Raw genomic sequence first — 15,746 nt, forward strand, 5'->3', positions numbered from 1 at the left:
GTCCTGTAAGCCCATGAGGGCTGGGCACCGTTAGGTGTAGGACACTTTGTCAATAAAATTAAATAAATCAATCCAGTTAACTACAATTTCTTAATTACATTTTGAACTGAGCAAACGGCCACCTGAAAACACTTTTTTTTACTGTTTTCCTGCTTTGTGGGCACCAATTATTTTCATTTTGTGCTAGGCAGCTGCTTAGAGGAGCCTGTGGCTGATGAGGTTTGAGAAGTCAGTATGTATAAAGCTTTAAAATTTGCATCACCTTGCGTTTCCGAACAATGATTGTGATCAAGCCATATCCCTAACAAGTTAATTAAAGTCTAACACCTTGGCAAGTTATCTGAAAGTTCAAATCTCCCAAACATTTACGTGGTGCTCTTTTCCTTTTTTTGCTTTGAAATTGTACAAAACAAAAATAGTGCATTAATATTACTAAAAATATTGAAGAGAATGTTTAATCTTTACTTTTATGCCTCTTGGAGATCAGTCCATGTTTACTCACTTACCTATTCATAGTAACAGAAATTTCGACCAGACCGAACTTTTGCATACCACTGTACTCACACAATGCTGCTCCCTTGTATACATTACATGGATCAGCAACTTTTGAGCATGCTGATGTTATGCTTGGTGCATGTAACTTTAGCCTCCGTCCTGTAGCATTGTATCATGTATGCTGTCATCAAGCACATATTTAAGACCCTTTTATAGGGTTCTAATTTTACAGTGTGTCACATGGAAACATGTTGTAAATGAGAAGCCTACTTTTGGTAACTTCTGTGAGGAATCAAAGACATAGTGTTTCAAAAATAACTGCACATTTTGATGATAAATCTGCTACTATTTTCGCTGTAACCTCTGTATGTGCAGTGCGAGAATGGAAAGCTTGACAGGCATAGAAACAGTAACTAAGGAGGGCAGTGACTAGTAATGGGTCAAACCTGCTGTATTATAGTTAGTATTTTACAGACTGAGTACTAATTTGTTTTGTGGTTATCGGAAAGGTCTTTTTTGTACCTCTCGTTCCTTGCACAAAAGGGCAATATTTTTTTTTATATGTTGTATTGAGCATCAACAATACAAGAATCGCTAACTTAAAATTTTCATAATTACAGGATTTTGTTGCTTATTAAACTGAATGTATTTTCTTTGTCCATGAAAGATTCTGTAGTAATGGAGTGATGTGTTCATTACATTGTGCTTTATAAAGTCTAAAAAGGCACACATTTAATTGCTCTCTGTGCATATTGAACCTTGTGCTGCTGCTGCTGCTGCCTTTTCGATAATCTGATGACATTAATTTCAGACTGTGCTGAGTTCGAACAGTTACAGATATATTACCAGGTCCAACCTAGTGAGATTGCCACTGTGACGTACGGTTGGCTGATTGTAAAATTTGTATTTGGAGCATAAAACAACAAACTTAACAAACTAGTCATCCAGCTCTAGGTATGTGTAGACCTGTGGGCTGTCACTGTCTCTAGCTGTCCAGGGAGCAGCACATTCTGATCCACCAAGGTTACAAAATGTAGATTTATTTATTTGGTGTCTTTTTTATCAGGCATCAAATTTGTGTTTATGTGTGTATTGTCAAAAAAATATACTTCTCTGGTGGTTAGGCCCATGAGACACAGCTGATGCGCAAGCCTGCACGGAGTTGGTGCATACAGCTGCATATACTAAAATGAGACATACGCTTGTGGTCTACCCATGGCAATATTATGGGATTTACCTAGATGTCAAAGGTGAACCTATAGATATTACACAGCCTGCAATAGGGCTGCACGATATGGACAAAAAATCATATCACGATATTTCTGCCAGATATCACGATATCGATATGATACGATATGTATATTATTATTTGATATTTTAACTGTAGAAACAGTGAAAACTAAGCATTCTTCAATAATAATACCAAATGGATTTGGAAAAGTGCATTTTTATTGATCTGAACAGACCTCTGCTGTACAACAGCAACAGTGCATGTGCTATGCAAAACAGCACAAATGTATAAAGTTACATTTACTATCAGAATATTAGTGCAACAGTCCCAACTAAATATTTTACTCATCAGAACATTAGTGCAACAGCCCAATCTAAATACCTGTATTTTACTCATCAGAACAGTAGTGCAACGGTCCAACATGTAGAGAATCAGTATTGTATAGGACAGTGCAAGTAAACAATAATCTTCATTTTCACATTCACAATAGAGGTAGGTGTATGCAACAGTCCAACATGTTACTGTAGAGAATCAGTACCTCTTATTGTACTGTATTAATGTGTGCAATTTGTGCATTAATATCTGTGCACAACTTCTACAGATTTTTTGCAAGGAACACCAGCTTATTAACCATGTCTGGTGCCAGACAGGACCTCTCACAACTGACAATATTGCCCCCTGCGCTGAAGACTCTCTCCGAGGGAGAGCTGGTGGCTGGCACACACAAATATTTCCTTGCCATGTCAATGAGCCGGGGATAGTTCTCCTGGTATTTCTTCCACCACAGAAGCGGGTCCTCGTCCAGTGGCTTGGCCAGCAGATAACTGTTCAGCTCAGCTTCTATGGTAGCAGTGGGATCAACTGAAGCAGTTGCACTGGCAGTGGGACTTTTGAGGAAGCTTGCTAAGGTCTTCTTCTTTTTGGTGGGTGGGAGTGGAACTTCTGGCTCTTCCACTCTGATGCCCCCAGACCTCTAAAATATAGACAAAAGAATAGACAAAAAGAAGAAAGCAATTTAATTATTTTTATGTTGAAATATTATAATACACAACAACATCATAATAATGATGATCATTACTGTATGAAGACCACAATGTTCAGCCCAGTGTACCATACAGTACATTTAACCATTTACTGAAATGTAAGATAATACCTTGCATTATTACATTTTAAAACATCATTTAACATTTCTACATTTTAAAATTGTTTAATTCTATTGAGAACAGTTTTCTATTTCATACATTCCATTCTAATCATTATATTTACCTTGAGTTCCAGCGTCTTCATCTCTTTCACCAGTCTGGATTTGATGATGGGGACGTTGTCTTCACTGATGTACTGGGTCTTGTATCTTGGGTCTAAGAAGGATGCCACATCCAGTAGCTCCTGTGTCACATCATCTTCATACTTGCTATTCAAGTATTCTAATATTTTCTTTTTCAAAGATTTAGTCATGTCAGTGTCATCCTCCTTTGGTGCCAAGAGGGTCGTGTTGAAAAGGCGCAGTACTGGCTTCAGGTGTGAGACACTAACATATTCTTCCCCTGACAGAGCATCTGTGAACTCAAGGAGTGGTCCCAGTGCACTGCTGACTGACTCCAGTACATCTAGCTCCTGATAACCTAGGACTAGGTGTCGTGTTTTTGTGTCCTCTGAGAGGACCTCTGCCAGTGCTTTCTTCTGCTCCAGGATCCTGCCAATCATGGCTAGCCTGGACCCCCATCGAGTTTGGCACTCAGTGATGAGTCCATGGTTTGGAAGTTCAAAGTGCTTCTGGGCCTCCTCCAGTGCCACCCTCTTCTTCCAGCTGTGTGAAAAGTGGCAAACCAACTTTTTGCAGATGGCAGTTGTTCGGCTGATCTGCTTTTCACTTTTCACTGCATTTTCTAAAGAAGACACATAACAAAATATATAAATTAACCACACATTTACACAGATTGTTCCACCCCCCCCCCCTTTCTCTCTCTCTCTCCCCCCACACACCCACACCCCTCTCTCTCTCTCTCTCTCCACACCCACACCCCCCCTCTCTCCCTCTCTCTCTACACCCACACCCCCTCTCTCTTCCTCCACACACATAATATGCAAGTGGTCTATTAAAACACTACTTCTGCAAGTTCACACAATGAACACATTGTAACAATACAATCTATCAACTTTGCCAGGGTATAATAAACTGTAATATCACACAAAAAAACATTTTCTATTTTAAAAATTGTTTTTACAAAAAAATAATAGCAAAACGTACCTATTGCCAGGTGTAGCCTGTGCCCAAAGCATTGTAGTCGCGTCCATTCATTGACTTGCAGTGCCTTGATCATGTTTGATGCATTGTCAGTGGTCACGCATACTTGTTGTTCCTCCTGCAAGCCCCAGTCTGCTAATGCAGTTTTCATCTCAAGTGCTATGTTGTCTCCAGTGTGTTCCACGGGGAAGAATGAAGTCTGCAAGCACCGGGTTTTCAACTCAAAGTTCTTTGTGATGAAATGGGCAGTTAAACTCATGTACGGTTCAGTCGTTCTGCTGGACCACAAGTCGGTCGTTGTGGCAAAATAATCAACGTCACGGAGCTCGCCATCAATACGCATCTTGGTCTCATTGTAAAGTTTGGGAATGGCCTTATCACTGAAATGGTTTCGAGACGGTATTATGTAGCGTTTGTCAAGCGTACAAACCATTTTCTTGAACCCCTCTTTGGTGACTGAATACACGGGAAGCATATCCTTTGCGATATGGTACGTTATGGCATCTGTAATCTCTTGGTGCCTGCGGGACGTCTTTTCGTATGGCATTATGCCACTGAATGCATCGTCAATCCGACCTTGCTTCTGCTTGTCATGGCAGGAGGATGTCGCGGGTGCGGCGGGTTTCGCCCACTTTTTTTAAGGCTTGGCTCTCCTCAAAAAGTACTTTGTGGTGTTTTTCCAGGTGATTAAACAGGTTGGTAGTGTTGCCCGTCGGCGCAGGAACAATTGTGCGGCACGACCTACACAGCACATCTCTCTGTTCTACATCCTCCTTTGTAAACCCGAAATATCTCCAAACAATGGATGTTGATTTCCTTTTCGCCACTAACTCTGCCCCGGTGTTACCTTCCGGGCCGCCGTTCTCTTCCTCATTCATTTCTCCTCTTTTCAATTTCTCCGCGTCGTGGTGGCTTGTGTAACACTCTTCCTGCTTTACTCAAGGGGATGATTGTGATTGGTTGGATTCCGCTGTCGATCTACGGAAAGCATGAAATGAGGCTTGTGGTTGGCTGGCCATAGTTGTACCTCTGGGCAAGCGTGTATGACTGATCTGCACCCGCACTAGGGCTGTGCCCAATAGACAGTGGCCGATCGCGATTATCGTCAATTTCGTTGCCTTTTGCGATAAGGAGATCGCGCATTTTCAGATTGTGATGACAATACGATGACGATTAATTGTGCAGCCCTAGCCTGCAAGTTATGTAAAAGTCTGTGTTTGGTGTGACAATATCACAGAATCATTTTCTGTTTAACATTTTTTTTTTTCTTATCTTTAATATGACACTCCAAATCATATCTATGATGTTAAATAGTCCTATGGAACGCAGAGCAAAGTTTTGTTGAGCAGGCAATAGAGAATGAAGATGTGAAATCCATGAAAAAAAGACTAAAATTCATTCATCACTTATTGCTTATTAACTGGCCGAAGACATGTTGCACCACCACAAACATCAGATTCTAGATATTACTTGTGTAACATCTTAGTTGTCATAGTATGTTAGTTAAAATCACTGTAATATCAGCGTAGGAAAAAGCAATTGTCAATCATCCTGTCAGTAATTGATATATGAGCAGATAACCATCGGCATAAGCCTATCGTGACTTTTCCCTAAGAAAGTGACTCAGGTGATTATTCAGGCATGAGATTGACCTGACACAATTCTGTTACAAGATGCCTGTGTTAAAGGAGCATGTGAGTGTAGTTACTACATTAATACAGTCTGGTGTAAATATTCAGTGTGGAAAGTGGTGGAGTCGAGTGCTGGGCAAAGATCAAGGCTGGGAGTGAGGCCATGAAATAGCAGGAATAGTGTATCCTGCCAGTGTTGTTTGGGTTACAAGTCTGTATGCACAGTCACACCCAAAGTTACAGTACGATTACCTCGGCAGACCCACATTTACATGCATCTATGCAAGAAGCACACAAGCACACATGCAGACATGTGTTTTCAATGAAGCAGACAGGCAGGAGTATAATGGTAAGTGGCAGGAATGGGGTTAGGTTTCCCATAGGTCCTGCTGCACTGTGGTGGGCAGTGGGTTTAGAAGTGGGTCCAGGAGTGTGTATGTGTGTATTTACACATGGGTATGCCAGAGTGAAAGTGTGTTTGAGATTGGGTTGTTTTCACAGTAATGTGGGTGGAAGGAGCAGGACCCACCCTGAGTCAAGAACAGAGGACTGATTGTGCAGCAGACAGAGTGGGCTGGATGGCGTGAGCCAGCTCTAGGGAGAAGGTGGGACAGAATGTTTCCCCTAAAGCTGCACTGTGACAGGTGGCAGAGAAACTGCTGTCACATTATATCCTTCCCTACCTTTCAAAAATGAAACCATCAATCACATAGAAATAAACAGTTCTTATCTTCTATATTTGAACATGTAACTGCTCACTTAAGCTATTCATGTTACAAAGAATATCGTGTTTGTAAGTATAGTCATGAAAACTGAAAAATTTACCCCAGTCTTGTGGTTCCGTGATCTAAGCTGCCATCTCTCATCGGCTATGCTCAAAATCACATCTCTCCCTTCTCACCTCTCAGGCCTGAAGTGTAATTTCCCCACTCTAAATCCAGAAGTGCTACCGGGGGACGCGTTGGGTAGATTACAAGGTTAAGGCTTCATTTTGTCCCTGAGCTGTGGAGAAAACGAAAAGCAACAAACTTGTGTGTGACCTGTGCTGGTTTGTGGTTCCAGGGAGAGCCCAGAGCAGCCCCCAAGGCCCTGAGGTGTCTGAACCACCTCCACTCACTTCTCTCATAGCCTCAAACTGTTATTGAGCTGGGGGCCTGGAGGGGCCAGCTGGAAATATTGTTTAATGTTTTTGAACAGAGAAAGGCAAGATACAGTACAGCTGCACAGGGCCAAAAGCCACAACCCTGCTTGTACAAGGTAACGGATTCACACTCTGTGTGTGCGTGCGTGCGTGCGTGCGTGCGTGCGTGCGTGCGTGCGTGCGTGCGTGCGTGCGAGAGAGAGAGAGAGAGAGAGAGAGAGAGAGAGAGAGAGAGAGAGAGAGAGAGAGAGAGAGAGAGAGAGAGAGAGAGAGAGAGAGAGAGAGAGAGAGAGAGAGAGAGAGAGAGAGAGAGAGAGAGATCCATACATGGGCCATTGAGCAAAACTGAAAAACTAAACATTGATCAACAATTAATTCCCTAAGACTCTATCCAAAGGAACCATTTTCTTATGTAGCTATTAAACAGAGTATATTTGCTTTCAAGTCAGGTTAAGTGAACTTTTTATGAAAATGTTGGTTTCCATAAAAATGGCTTTTCATGGTTTGTGGTCAGTAAGCTGATCAAAGTTCTCCAGCGAGTATCAGAAATGGATATGTTGACCACATCAGGAGAGATGAATACTGAGTGGTTTTATCGTACATCCGCTGAGGCGATCTTTGAAAATGTTGCTACTGGCACCATGCAATCTGAGTTAAAAAAAATCAAAAAGGAGATTTTCAATAGAGAGCGTATTACAAGTAGTTTTTTTCTTTTTTGAAATGGTGACGTGTTTTGGTTATGTATTATATAGTATTTTTTAAAACCAGCTTTGCAAAGTACTTTACAATACAGCATAACAATAACACCTCATATGAATATGAGGTTAGGACCATGAATCAATTTGAGACAAAGGAAAAAGAGCAATAACAATATGAATACAATGAATTACTGCTAATTACTAATAATAGCTGCTACTGCTATAATTACATCCACTGTCACTGTTACTGTGATTGCATGTCTGTCTCTCTGTCTCTCTGTCTCTCTGTCTCTCTCTCTCTGACTGCATTTCTGTCTGTCTGTCTGTCTGTCTGTCTGTCTGTCTGTCTGTCTGTCTGTCTGTCTGTCTGTCTGTCCGTCCGTCCGTCTGTCCGTCCGTCTGTCTGTCCGTCCCTCTCTTGCTCTCCCTCTCTCACCCAACCGGTCGAGGCAGATGGCTGCCCACCCAGAGTCTGGTTCTGCCCGAGGTTTCTGCCTGTTAAAAGGAAGTTTTTCCTCGCCACTGTCGCCAAGTGCTTGCTCATGGGGGAATTGTTGGTTTTCTGTAGATAAAAGAGCTTGGTCTGTACCAGCTCTATATGGAAAGTGTCCTGAGACAACTTCTGTTGTGATTTGGTGCTATACAAATAAAATTGAATTGAATTGAATTGAATTATCAGTCAGCATGAATTAAACAGTCTGTATAAAACAAGTAAAAGCTAAAAATTGTATTGAAAAATTAAGCCAAGGGCATAATTTTGCAGAATCCTATTCAATATGACCAACCATATAGCACAATGGTTGAAATGAAATTATAAGAAATCCTAAAAATCAAAATGTAGTGATTCAAAGACTTCCCGAGCTGAGGTGCCCTAACAGAAACACTGACGTGTACTGAAGTAAAGGCTTTAGAAGTCTGTTTAAATACATTACCTATCTGTGTTCATCTGATCGAGTGGAATGATATTGAGCCTGCCATAGTCCTATTTGCTAAAACTTCTTCCTCTGTGTCCTAACTAAATATAGCACGAACAAGTATCAGTGACAGTATCAGTTCATTTGTGTTGTTTTGGAATGTCTTAACTGGCCGCATATTACTGTGTTATAAACACTCTCTCCCACGGCTCAAGGTTATCCATTCCAGTAGTGGAGAGGATGCACTGGGGTTTACATCCCGATGGACAATGCACAATCATTGATGAGCAGATACAGGTTAGCTGCAGGGCTAGCAAGCAATCAGCACAAAGTTCACTTAGTTATCTGTGCAGATAAGCAGCAGGCTGTAAACAAAAACAGTGAGCCCTGTCTGAGTGTAACGTCATGTTTTTTCCCTGTATGCCTCTACATGTAATGTTAGACAGCCAATCACCAATATTATTCACTTTAGATATTGGTACAAGCTCGTTTATTGATTCACTGATGCTGATCAGATTTTCTCCTCTGGGTATCAAAAATTCGTACCAAATGGCAAGGCTTTTTTATACATGCTAATTTTGATGCAATTTCAGTCAGTGCCATTAAAGTTTGGTACCTCATGGATGAGGAATGGTCCATTTGCTCATTTTATACAATACTTGCTCATTTAACTACAAACCCTAAATAATTTGGCAGCTGTCTGGAGGGAGATTGCCAGGGAGCTGGAAGTTTCTGGTCAGAAAACATTCTAACATCCTACTTGCTGTTGACTATATTGTATGTTATTTCCAGTCAAAAAACATCTAATAATCACAATATAAAATACTGTCTTTTTAGAAAATGCAAACATAGGAAGACCATCTTTCACTCGAGTGGTTATGTCTCCAGTCATATCTTGAGTGCATAGAGTCAGTTAGTCGGGTGCTTGCTTGCTGTCAGGATATTGTCTTAATGCTATTTTCATCATTGCTGCAATTGGCATTGTTTAGTTGGATGTATCGCAAAGGGCAAATGCACAAAATGATTCAATGGCATCATGATCATAAATGAGATTCAAAATGATATCCACCCTTAACAGTGTTCTGTACAGAGTTAAAGAGAAAACTGTTACTGACAGCAGGACATTACACACCAATTCCCCTGGTCTCCCCCTAGCCTTCCCCTGCATTCATAAATATCCCCTGGCCTGCTTCCCCTAATTACCTAGCATGAGCATGGCTGTTTCCACTTCCCTCTCACACATAATAGAAACTGCTTTTTAATATCCAGGCATCATAAAATGTCATGCTGACTTAACAGACACGAGGAGCATAAGGAGCAATAACAGAGGGAGAGGCAGGGCTTCGGGGGGAGGGTGGCGTAAGTGGGTAGGGAAGGCAGGATGGGCAGTGGATATTTGGACTCATGGATAGATCTTTCTGGCCTCCTTCTGTCATTCCTTCTTTTGTTTTGTTTTTCCTTTTATGAGTGGAGTCTGGTGGCTTTGACAGCGATTTAACAGCTGTTTCTGGTTAAACAAAATGGATCTTGCTCTTTAACAAAAATGTATCTCTGTAGGGATCCTTTCCATAAAATTATCAGACACTTATAGCAATCTGAGCCTGTCAGTGGCAAATACAAACACTTTTAGTTTGCAGACAAACAACTGGAGGGATTAGATTGCAGTGTATTTCGTGGCTGCCGGCTGCAGCGCTCTCGTTCAGTACTGAAAAAACTTCAAAAATTGTCTCCATTGAAAGACATCGGAAAATAGGGTCCATAATCAGATAATATTTCACCAGCATTCCTCCTGTTTGTCTGGGACACTGAAGTCTTCCAGGACTTGTAGACCAGCACACATGATTTTATTTGTTTATTTTGAAATGTGTAGATACATAGATCTTAGAGAGATAAAAGGTTCAATATGAGATTTGTTTGCAGTGGTGCTTAATCAATCTGGGTATCCAAAATGGAACTGGCTGTTGAAACCCAACCATACCTTTAACTTCTTATGTGTACGTTTGGTTAGCTTACTTTTTAGGACTTTTTTTTTCATAACCAATGGACCACTAAATAACTACCAAGATCCAGCCCTCTAACCTTAGCTCTCATATTGTGATGGCATTTCCGTAGCCCAAAACTTTAGCAGCTCTCATCACTGGAAACTAGCCAGTAGATTTCAGATTAGTTGACTTTATAGTCAGCTTAGGTTTTATAGCTTGTCATTACTCAGACATCTGAAGCATTTCAACAGGACCATTAGTCAACCTGTAGCCAACACCACCCACTGGGACAACAGAGACGAATGACCTGCCAGTTTCCGCTGCATTTTTCACCATCCTAAGGAAGGACAGAGATGGCTTTCAGGAGTGAGACAAATTAAGTTACACCCCATGTAAGAACCTTGTTTGGACTGAAATGATATGCTTGAATTTAAAAGAACACCTGCTCGTCACCTGCTCTGATTTTGATGTTTTCACTGAGTCTGTCAGTTCTCAGGTTTGAACATCTTGTTTAGCATAGACTGCACAATTAGGAAATTGTAATGGCTGTTGAATTCCACTTTTTTAAAGATAAAGTACAATAATTTCCACTCTTCTATTGGCTAGACCCAGCCTCCTGCCTACCTCTGTGGTCTTTCGATAATTTTTCATTGGGCAGTGTGTGATGGATAGGTTGTATTTATTCACTGCTGGGCGTCTGCTATGTGAATATGACTCATTCTGGGGCATTACGTATTCATGGCTTGGGATAGGCTGTATACAGGAAGTTATAATTAATGTGTCACAGTAGGAGGTGTTAGTAGACGGCAGGTTTGTTGGAGGATGTTGTGGAGCATAATGTGATTTACAGTACAAACAACTGGGAGGATGTTTGTCTGCTGTCCAGAAACTTAAAAGCAGTGCTTCCTTCTCCAGATCCTGATAAGTCTTCCAGATTAATAATGTCCTGCAGAACATAACCCACACTGAAAACACTACAGGCTATCTTGAATGTCGATAATATGAATCTTTGTGCAAGTGGCAGGAATTACCAGAGTGTTATGTCTCCCTATTTTTTTCTTTTTGTGATCATTACTGGTAGAGGTCTAAGGAATCAAACATGTCCTGTGTAAATGGCCACAAGTCAAGCATTTTTTTTTTTCAGTTCAAACTTAGTATATTTAGTTTAAATGTTGTTTTTGTGTTTTCATGATAATTTTATTCCAGTGTCTAGCAAAGTACGTACTGCCATCTTTCTAAGATATGTACAGTAGTGCTGCAATGATGAATATTGTCATTGTTGAATAATCTCTTTTTTTCGTTGATCAATTGTCAGGCTATAAAATGTCATAAAATTATTGAGACATCTTTAAAATTCCTTGTTTAGTCAGACCAGCATTCAATTCAAAATGATAAAGCAGAGTAAATTCAAGAAATCCTGAGTAAACAGTGCCAAGGACTCAGGTCCATATTGGTAAATGGCAACAGTGACAGTAAAAAGCAAATTTCCTGTAATGGATGTATCATGAAAATATCAGCATTGTGTTTTGGTGAAAAAAGAAAGCATAGGGTTACCTGTGTTCACCTGCAAGCCAAAGATGTGTAAATATGTACACCACAGAGGTTCGCTGCAGTTACTTTACAGTTTCAGTCTGGGTGTGTTTCCTAACACCTTTTTTTATGTTAGCGCCGGGTCTGTGTGTGTGTGTGTGTGTGTGTGTGTGTGTGTGTGTGTGTGTGTGTGTGTGTGTGTTCTCTGGTCTTAGTGTTCTGTGAGTTGGATTTGGCTCTTTGCTTAGATTAATAATTCCTCCCCCCAATATGTGTAGTCCATCCCTCCTCTCCCAGCTCATAGTGCTCCCTATCTCCACCTCCGTCTGGCACTGGTGTGGGCCAAGGTCCTGAGTAATAGCCAACCTTAATCACAAACTGTTTGTTAGTGTTTGTGGCTCTGACCATTTCCAGGTGCATGACCTGATTTTCCTGCTGGGTAGGTGGTCCTGAGGAGGACCGTTTATCACAGAGCAATAGTCCATTAGAGGGAAGGCTTGTGTAGATGTGTGTATATGTGCATTTTCCATAGTATTATTATAATTTTTTTTGCTAATACAAAGTGACAGACACAATTATGCTTGTCCTGTCTGTCTTTTTTTATTCACTCACTCTTCTGCACAGCTCTCTGTCGTAAAGGGTTCTTTCGTTCTCAGTGCCAGTTTGTGTAAATATGACTGCTGCCCTGTATTCGTGGATGTCAGCAGATCTAGATTCCTCCACTGAGCCTTATAACCTTGTGGGGAGAAGCAGGTTTAAGGCCAAGGCAAATATGGCAAAACCAAGTGTGGGACCAGTGCTAACGACGAATGGAAACATAATCAACAGTTTAAGCACAAATTGGCAGTTAATGGAATCAAGGAATTTTAAAACATTTGGAGAACAAGTTATGTAATGGCAACACTCAGATTTGTTAATTATACAGTGTTTTATGGACACAGAATTTGAAAATAGGAGTACAAAGGTCATTTGGTCACCAGACATCTTATTGTTCGGCTTCAGCTGAGACTCGAGGAATGTTCGAAAGACCCATTAAATAAACGTACTGCTGTTTGAAGCCACAACCCACCACTCAGCCATGAGCCAGGAGGAATTAGCCCTGATCCACAGTTTGGGAAACTTGTAGTCCTTCACAAGTCTTGACCCTCCATTTATGCTTTCTTTTGAGTGTTTGAAAGTGGTAAAGGTACCCCACTTATCTCTCTCTCTCCTTCCCTCTCCCTCTCTCTCCCCCATATCTCTATCCCTCTTCTTGCCAGCATATTTTCACTGGCCATAATCCCATTAGAAGCATTTATGTCGTTTATTGTATGACAGGATTAGATTTGGAGAGGAATAATACGAAGAGGTTGAGATTCTGAATGGGGTCTCTGTCCCCCCAGTTAGCTTTAACAAGATTTGTTATTGTATTATGTTATATAATCATATCTGTTTCCATATCGTGCAGTGATTTTGCTAAAGCTGCTAACGAGACATTGGTTTTACTGTAAATCGCCTCTCATACAGATGGTAGTTATTTGACATAGATTTTGGGTATTAGAAACAGTTTGTTTTTAAGATTTTGCAGAGGCCACACCATATGTGAACCTCAGTTTGATAAGTAGTAAAATATTGCATTCAGGGAGGGCTAAAGGGATTTCTAAGCAGTCTGAGTCCTGTGTTGAGAACAGTGCTTGAGAAATACCTTCCCTTTGTGTTTCAAAGCTGTTTGCTGTTCACTACTTTTATGAATGCATTCACTTTGAACATCCACAGTGGTCCTGTGGAGGCTGTGATGCTGATCTTTTTTTCTTCCTCCTCCTTACTTCAGCTCATCTGAGTAAATTGTAGTGTAAACAAGCTGCAAAAATGTAATGAAATGTGTGTGACGTGACACAAGCTGTGGTGTTAATTGAAAGGGAAGATTTTGACAATTTTCACGTCATGAATTTTAGGTAGTAGGGACAGGAGTGAGGTGATTCCTTTTACAGTCATTTTACATTTTTAAGTCAATGTGAAATATTAAAATGTTAAACATGAGAAAAAAAGAAAACTTTTGATTTGAAGAACCATAAATTCAGAGAAATTTAGTGCCTCCTCTTTTCTTTCAAATGCAAAACAGCTTGTTATTTTTTCAGAGATTTTTAAGTGCATGCTGCCCGACAAATCTTAAAGGCTCAGCAGTGCCCTTTTAGGTTATATGTTTAAGGATTTCTGTAGTGTTTATGGTGTGTGAAATGCACTCTTGGAAAATGTCCAGTTTGCCCAGGCAAAACGCACGTTTTAATTTAATTCCAACACATTTCAGAGGCTCCTGAAAAATCGGCCTCAAATCTAATGTGAAAGCCAGATGCTGCATTGAGCGTGTGCTGTGTTGGTTTGAGTTATAGGCAAACACAGATAGACTCTGGTCCAACAGGCTTGATTATTGCTCAAGTCAAACACAATCAAAGTGACTTTAAACAAAATATGTGCTGGACTATAATGAGATGCTGAGTTGCTGAATGCTATACATGTTGTGATAATTATCTACAGTTATGTGGTTCATTGCTTGGTTGCTAATTTTAAGCTTCCAGAGACTTTCAAGTTGCCTTTTTCACCCTCAAATGTGTTTCTTTCCCTGTTGTGTGCATTTCTCAGTTTAATCATTTAAATCCTTTATGTGCTTGAAAAGTATATATGCATTCACTCTTTTCCCACCACGCACACACATGCATACACACATACAAAGCAAAACAAAATAGGCATGTTGATGGCTGTCTCATCATCCACACTAAAATTTTAGCCTGGAGTAATGTTTTGGATTAATACTGACATTTTCAAAGTTGTTTGTGACATTGCCACTAAAATCAATTCCTAAACTGAGTCTGAGTTTGCCATCACAGACCTCTGAATGTAGATGTGAGCTTTTTTTTTTTGCCACTGCAGCTCAAATGTTGGGATTTTGTCAGGTGCAAGCACATTTTTGTAATTATTTGGTGCAAACTTTTGTGAAATCTATCTCCACAAACATGAATTTGACTGAAATTGGGACATCATTATATTGTATGTCCTTGAAAGGATAGTTGGGTTGGTATAGATTTGTGCGTTGTGATTCTGCACCTGTTGGACAACAACATAGATTTTGTATTGGAAGAAGTCTTTATAATGCAGCTGCTGTTGATTTTTTTCTCAGGAAAATAGTTACAGGGCAAACTGGTTTGGCTGTGCAATCAGTTGAAAGGGACTCAATCATCTTGCCAGCTGATGCCAGCTTATACCTTCCAGTTTTCTCTGGTGAATTTTCTCAATAGTTCTCCCACAGCATAATCCTATATTAATGTTCCAGGCCTCTGAATTTTTCCTTTAAACTACACTGACTAAATGCTATGAGATGAGGCTTGCTAATGTCACAGATAATAAGCCAAGAGAAAAGACAGATTATGTAAGAATACATATTCTTCACACATTTAGTCATTAAAAATAGACTCCACATGTCTATTAATGTAGTTCAAATTTAATCTGGATTCTGTAGAGCTAATTAAAACAAAATCCTGGTATTCAAACACACTAAACATGCACTTGCTTAATGTTGACTCCAAAGTTCAGCCACCACTGGTCATTGTTATATGAAGTAACATGAAGAGGGTGTTACTTTTGGTCCTCGAAGCTTGCTTGATGTCCTGGCTTCTTCAAAAAATAGTTATATGACTGAAGAGACCTTTGTGGAGAAAATGACACAGGTCTGTGCTTGTGCACCCAATGTAACTTGAAAAAACACATTCTGCAGTAAGTCATATACTGTGTTAAATGCTAATTTATTTTTGAATCCAACCTTGTTAAAACACCCCTGTGTTAGCACCTCTGGTATAATTATTGTTGGATACATAAACTCACTGGTGTTGTTGATCTACAGCAACT

At 40.3% G+C, this 15,746-nt stretch overlaps 1 protein-coding gene across 1 annotated transcript; it reads right to left on the reverse strand.

Annotated features, from left to right (window-relative positions):
• Positions 1 to 2,321: 2,321 nt before the first annotated feature.
• On the reverse strand, positions 2,322 to 4,518 carry LOC139331334 (E3 SUMO-protein ligase ZBED1-like). Its single transcript, XM_070962767.1, has 3 exons — positions 3,975 to 4,518; positions 2,993 to 3,612; positions 2,322 to 2,699 (listed from the first exon to the last, which is right to left on the reverse strand). The coding sequence occupies exons 1-3, from the start codon at positions 4,516 to 4,518 to the stop codon at positions 2,322 to 2,324; spliced, it is 1,542 nt and encodes a 513-aa protein (XP_070818868.1).
• Positions 4,519 to 15,746: the final 11,228 nt, after the last annotated feature.

The sequence above is a fragment of the Chaetodon trifascialis genome, chromosome 1 (genome assembly GCF_039877785.1).
Source record: "Chaetodon trifascialis isolate fChaTrf1 chromosome 1, fChaTrf1.hap1, whole genome shotgun sequence".
Lineage (NCBI taxonomy): Eukaryota > Metazoa > Chordata > Actinopteri > Chaetodontiformes > Chaetodontidae > Chaetodon > Chaetodon trifascialis.

Excerpts from the sequence above, each read along its gene's own strand:
- LOC139331334 (XM_070962767.1), bottom strand. The coding sequence starts at position 4,518 with ATGCCATACGAAAAGACGTCCCGCAGGCACCAAGAGATTACAGATGCC. Across the intron at positions 3,613-3,974 it reads CAGGCTACACCTGGCAATAG|AAAATGCAGTGAAAAGTGAA; the intron begins GTACGTTTTGCT and ends TGTCTTCTTTAG. Across the intron at positions 2,700-2,992 it reads TGAAGACGCTGGAACTCAAG|AGGTCTGGGGGCATCAGAGT; the intron begins GTAAATATAATG and ends TCTATATTTTAG.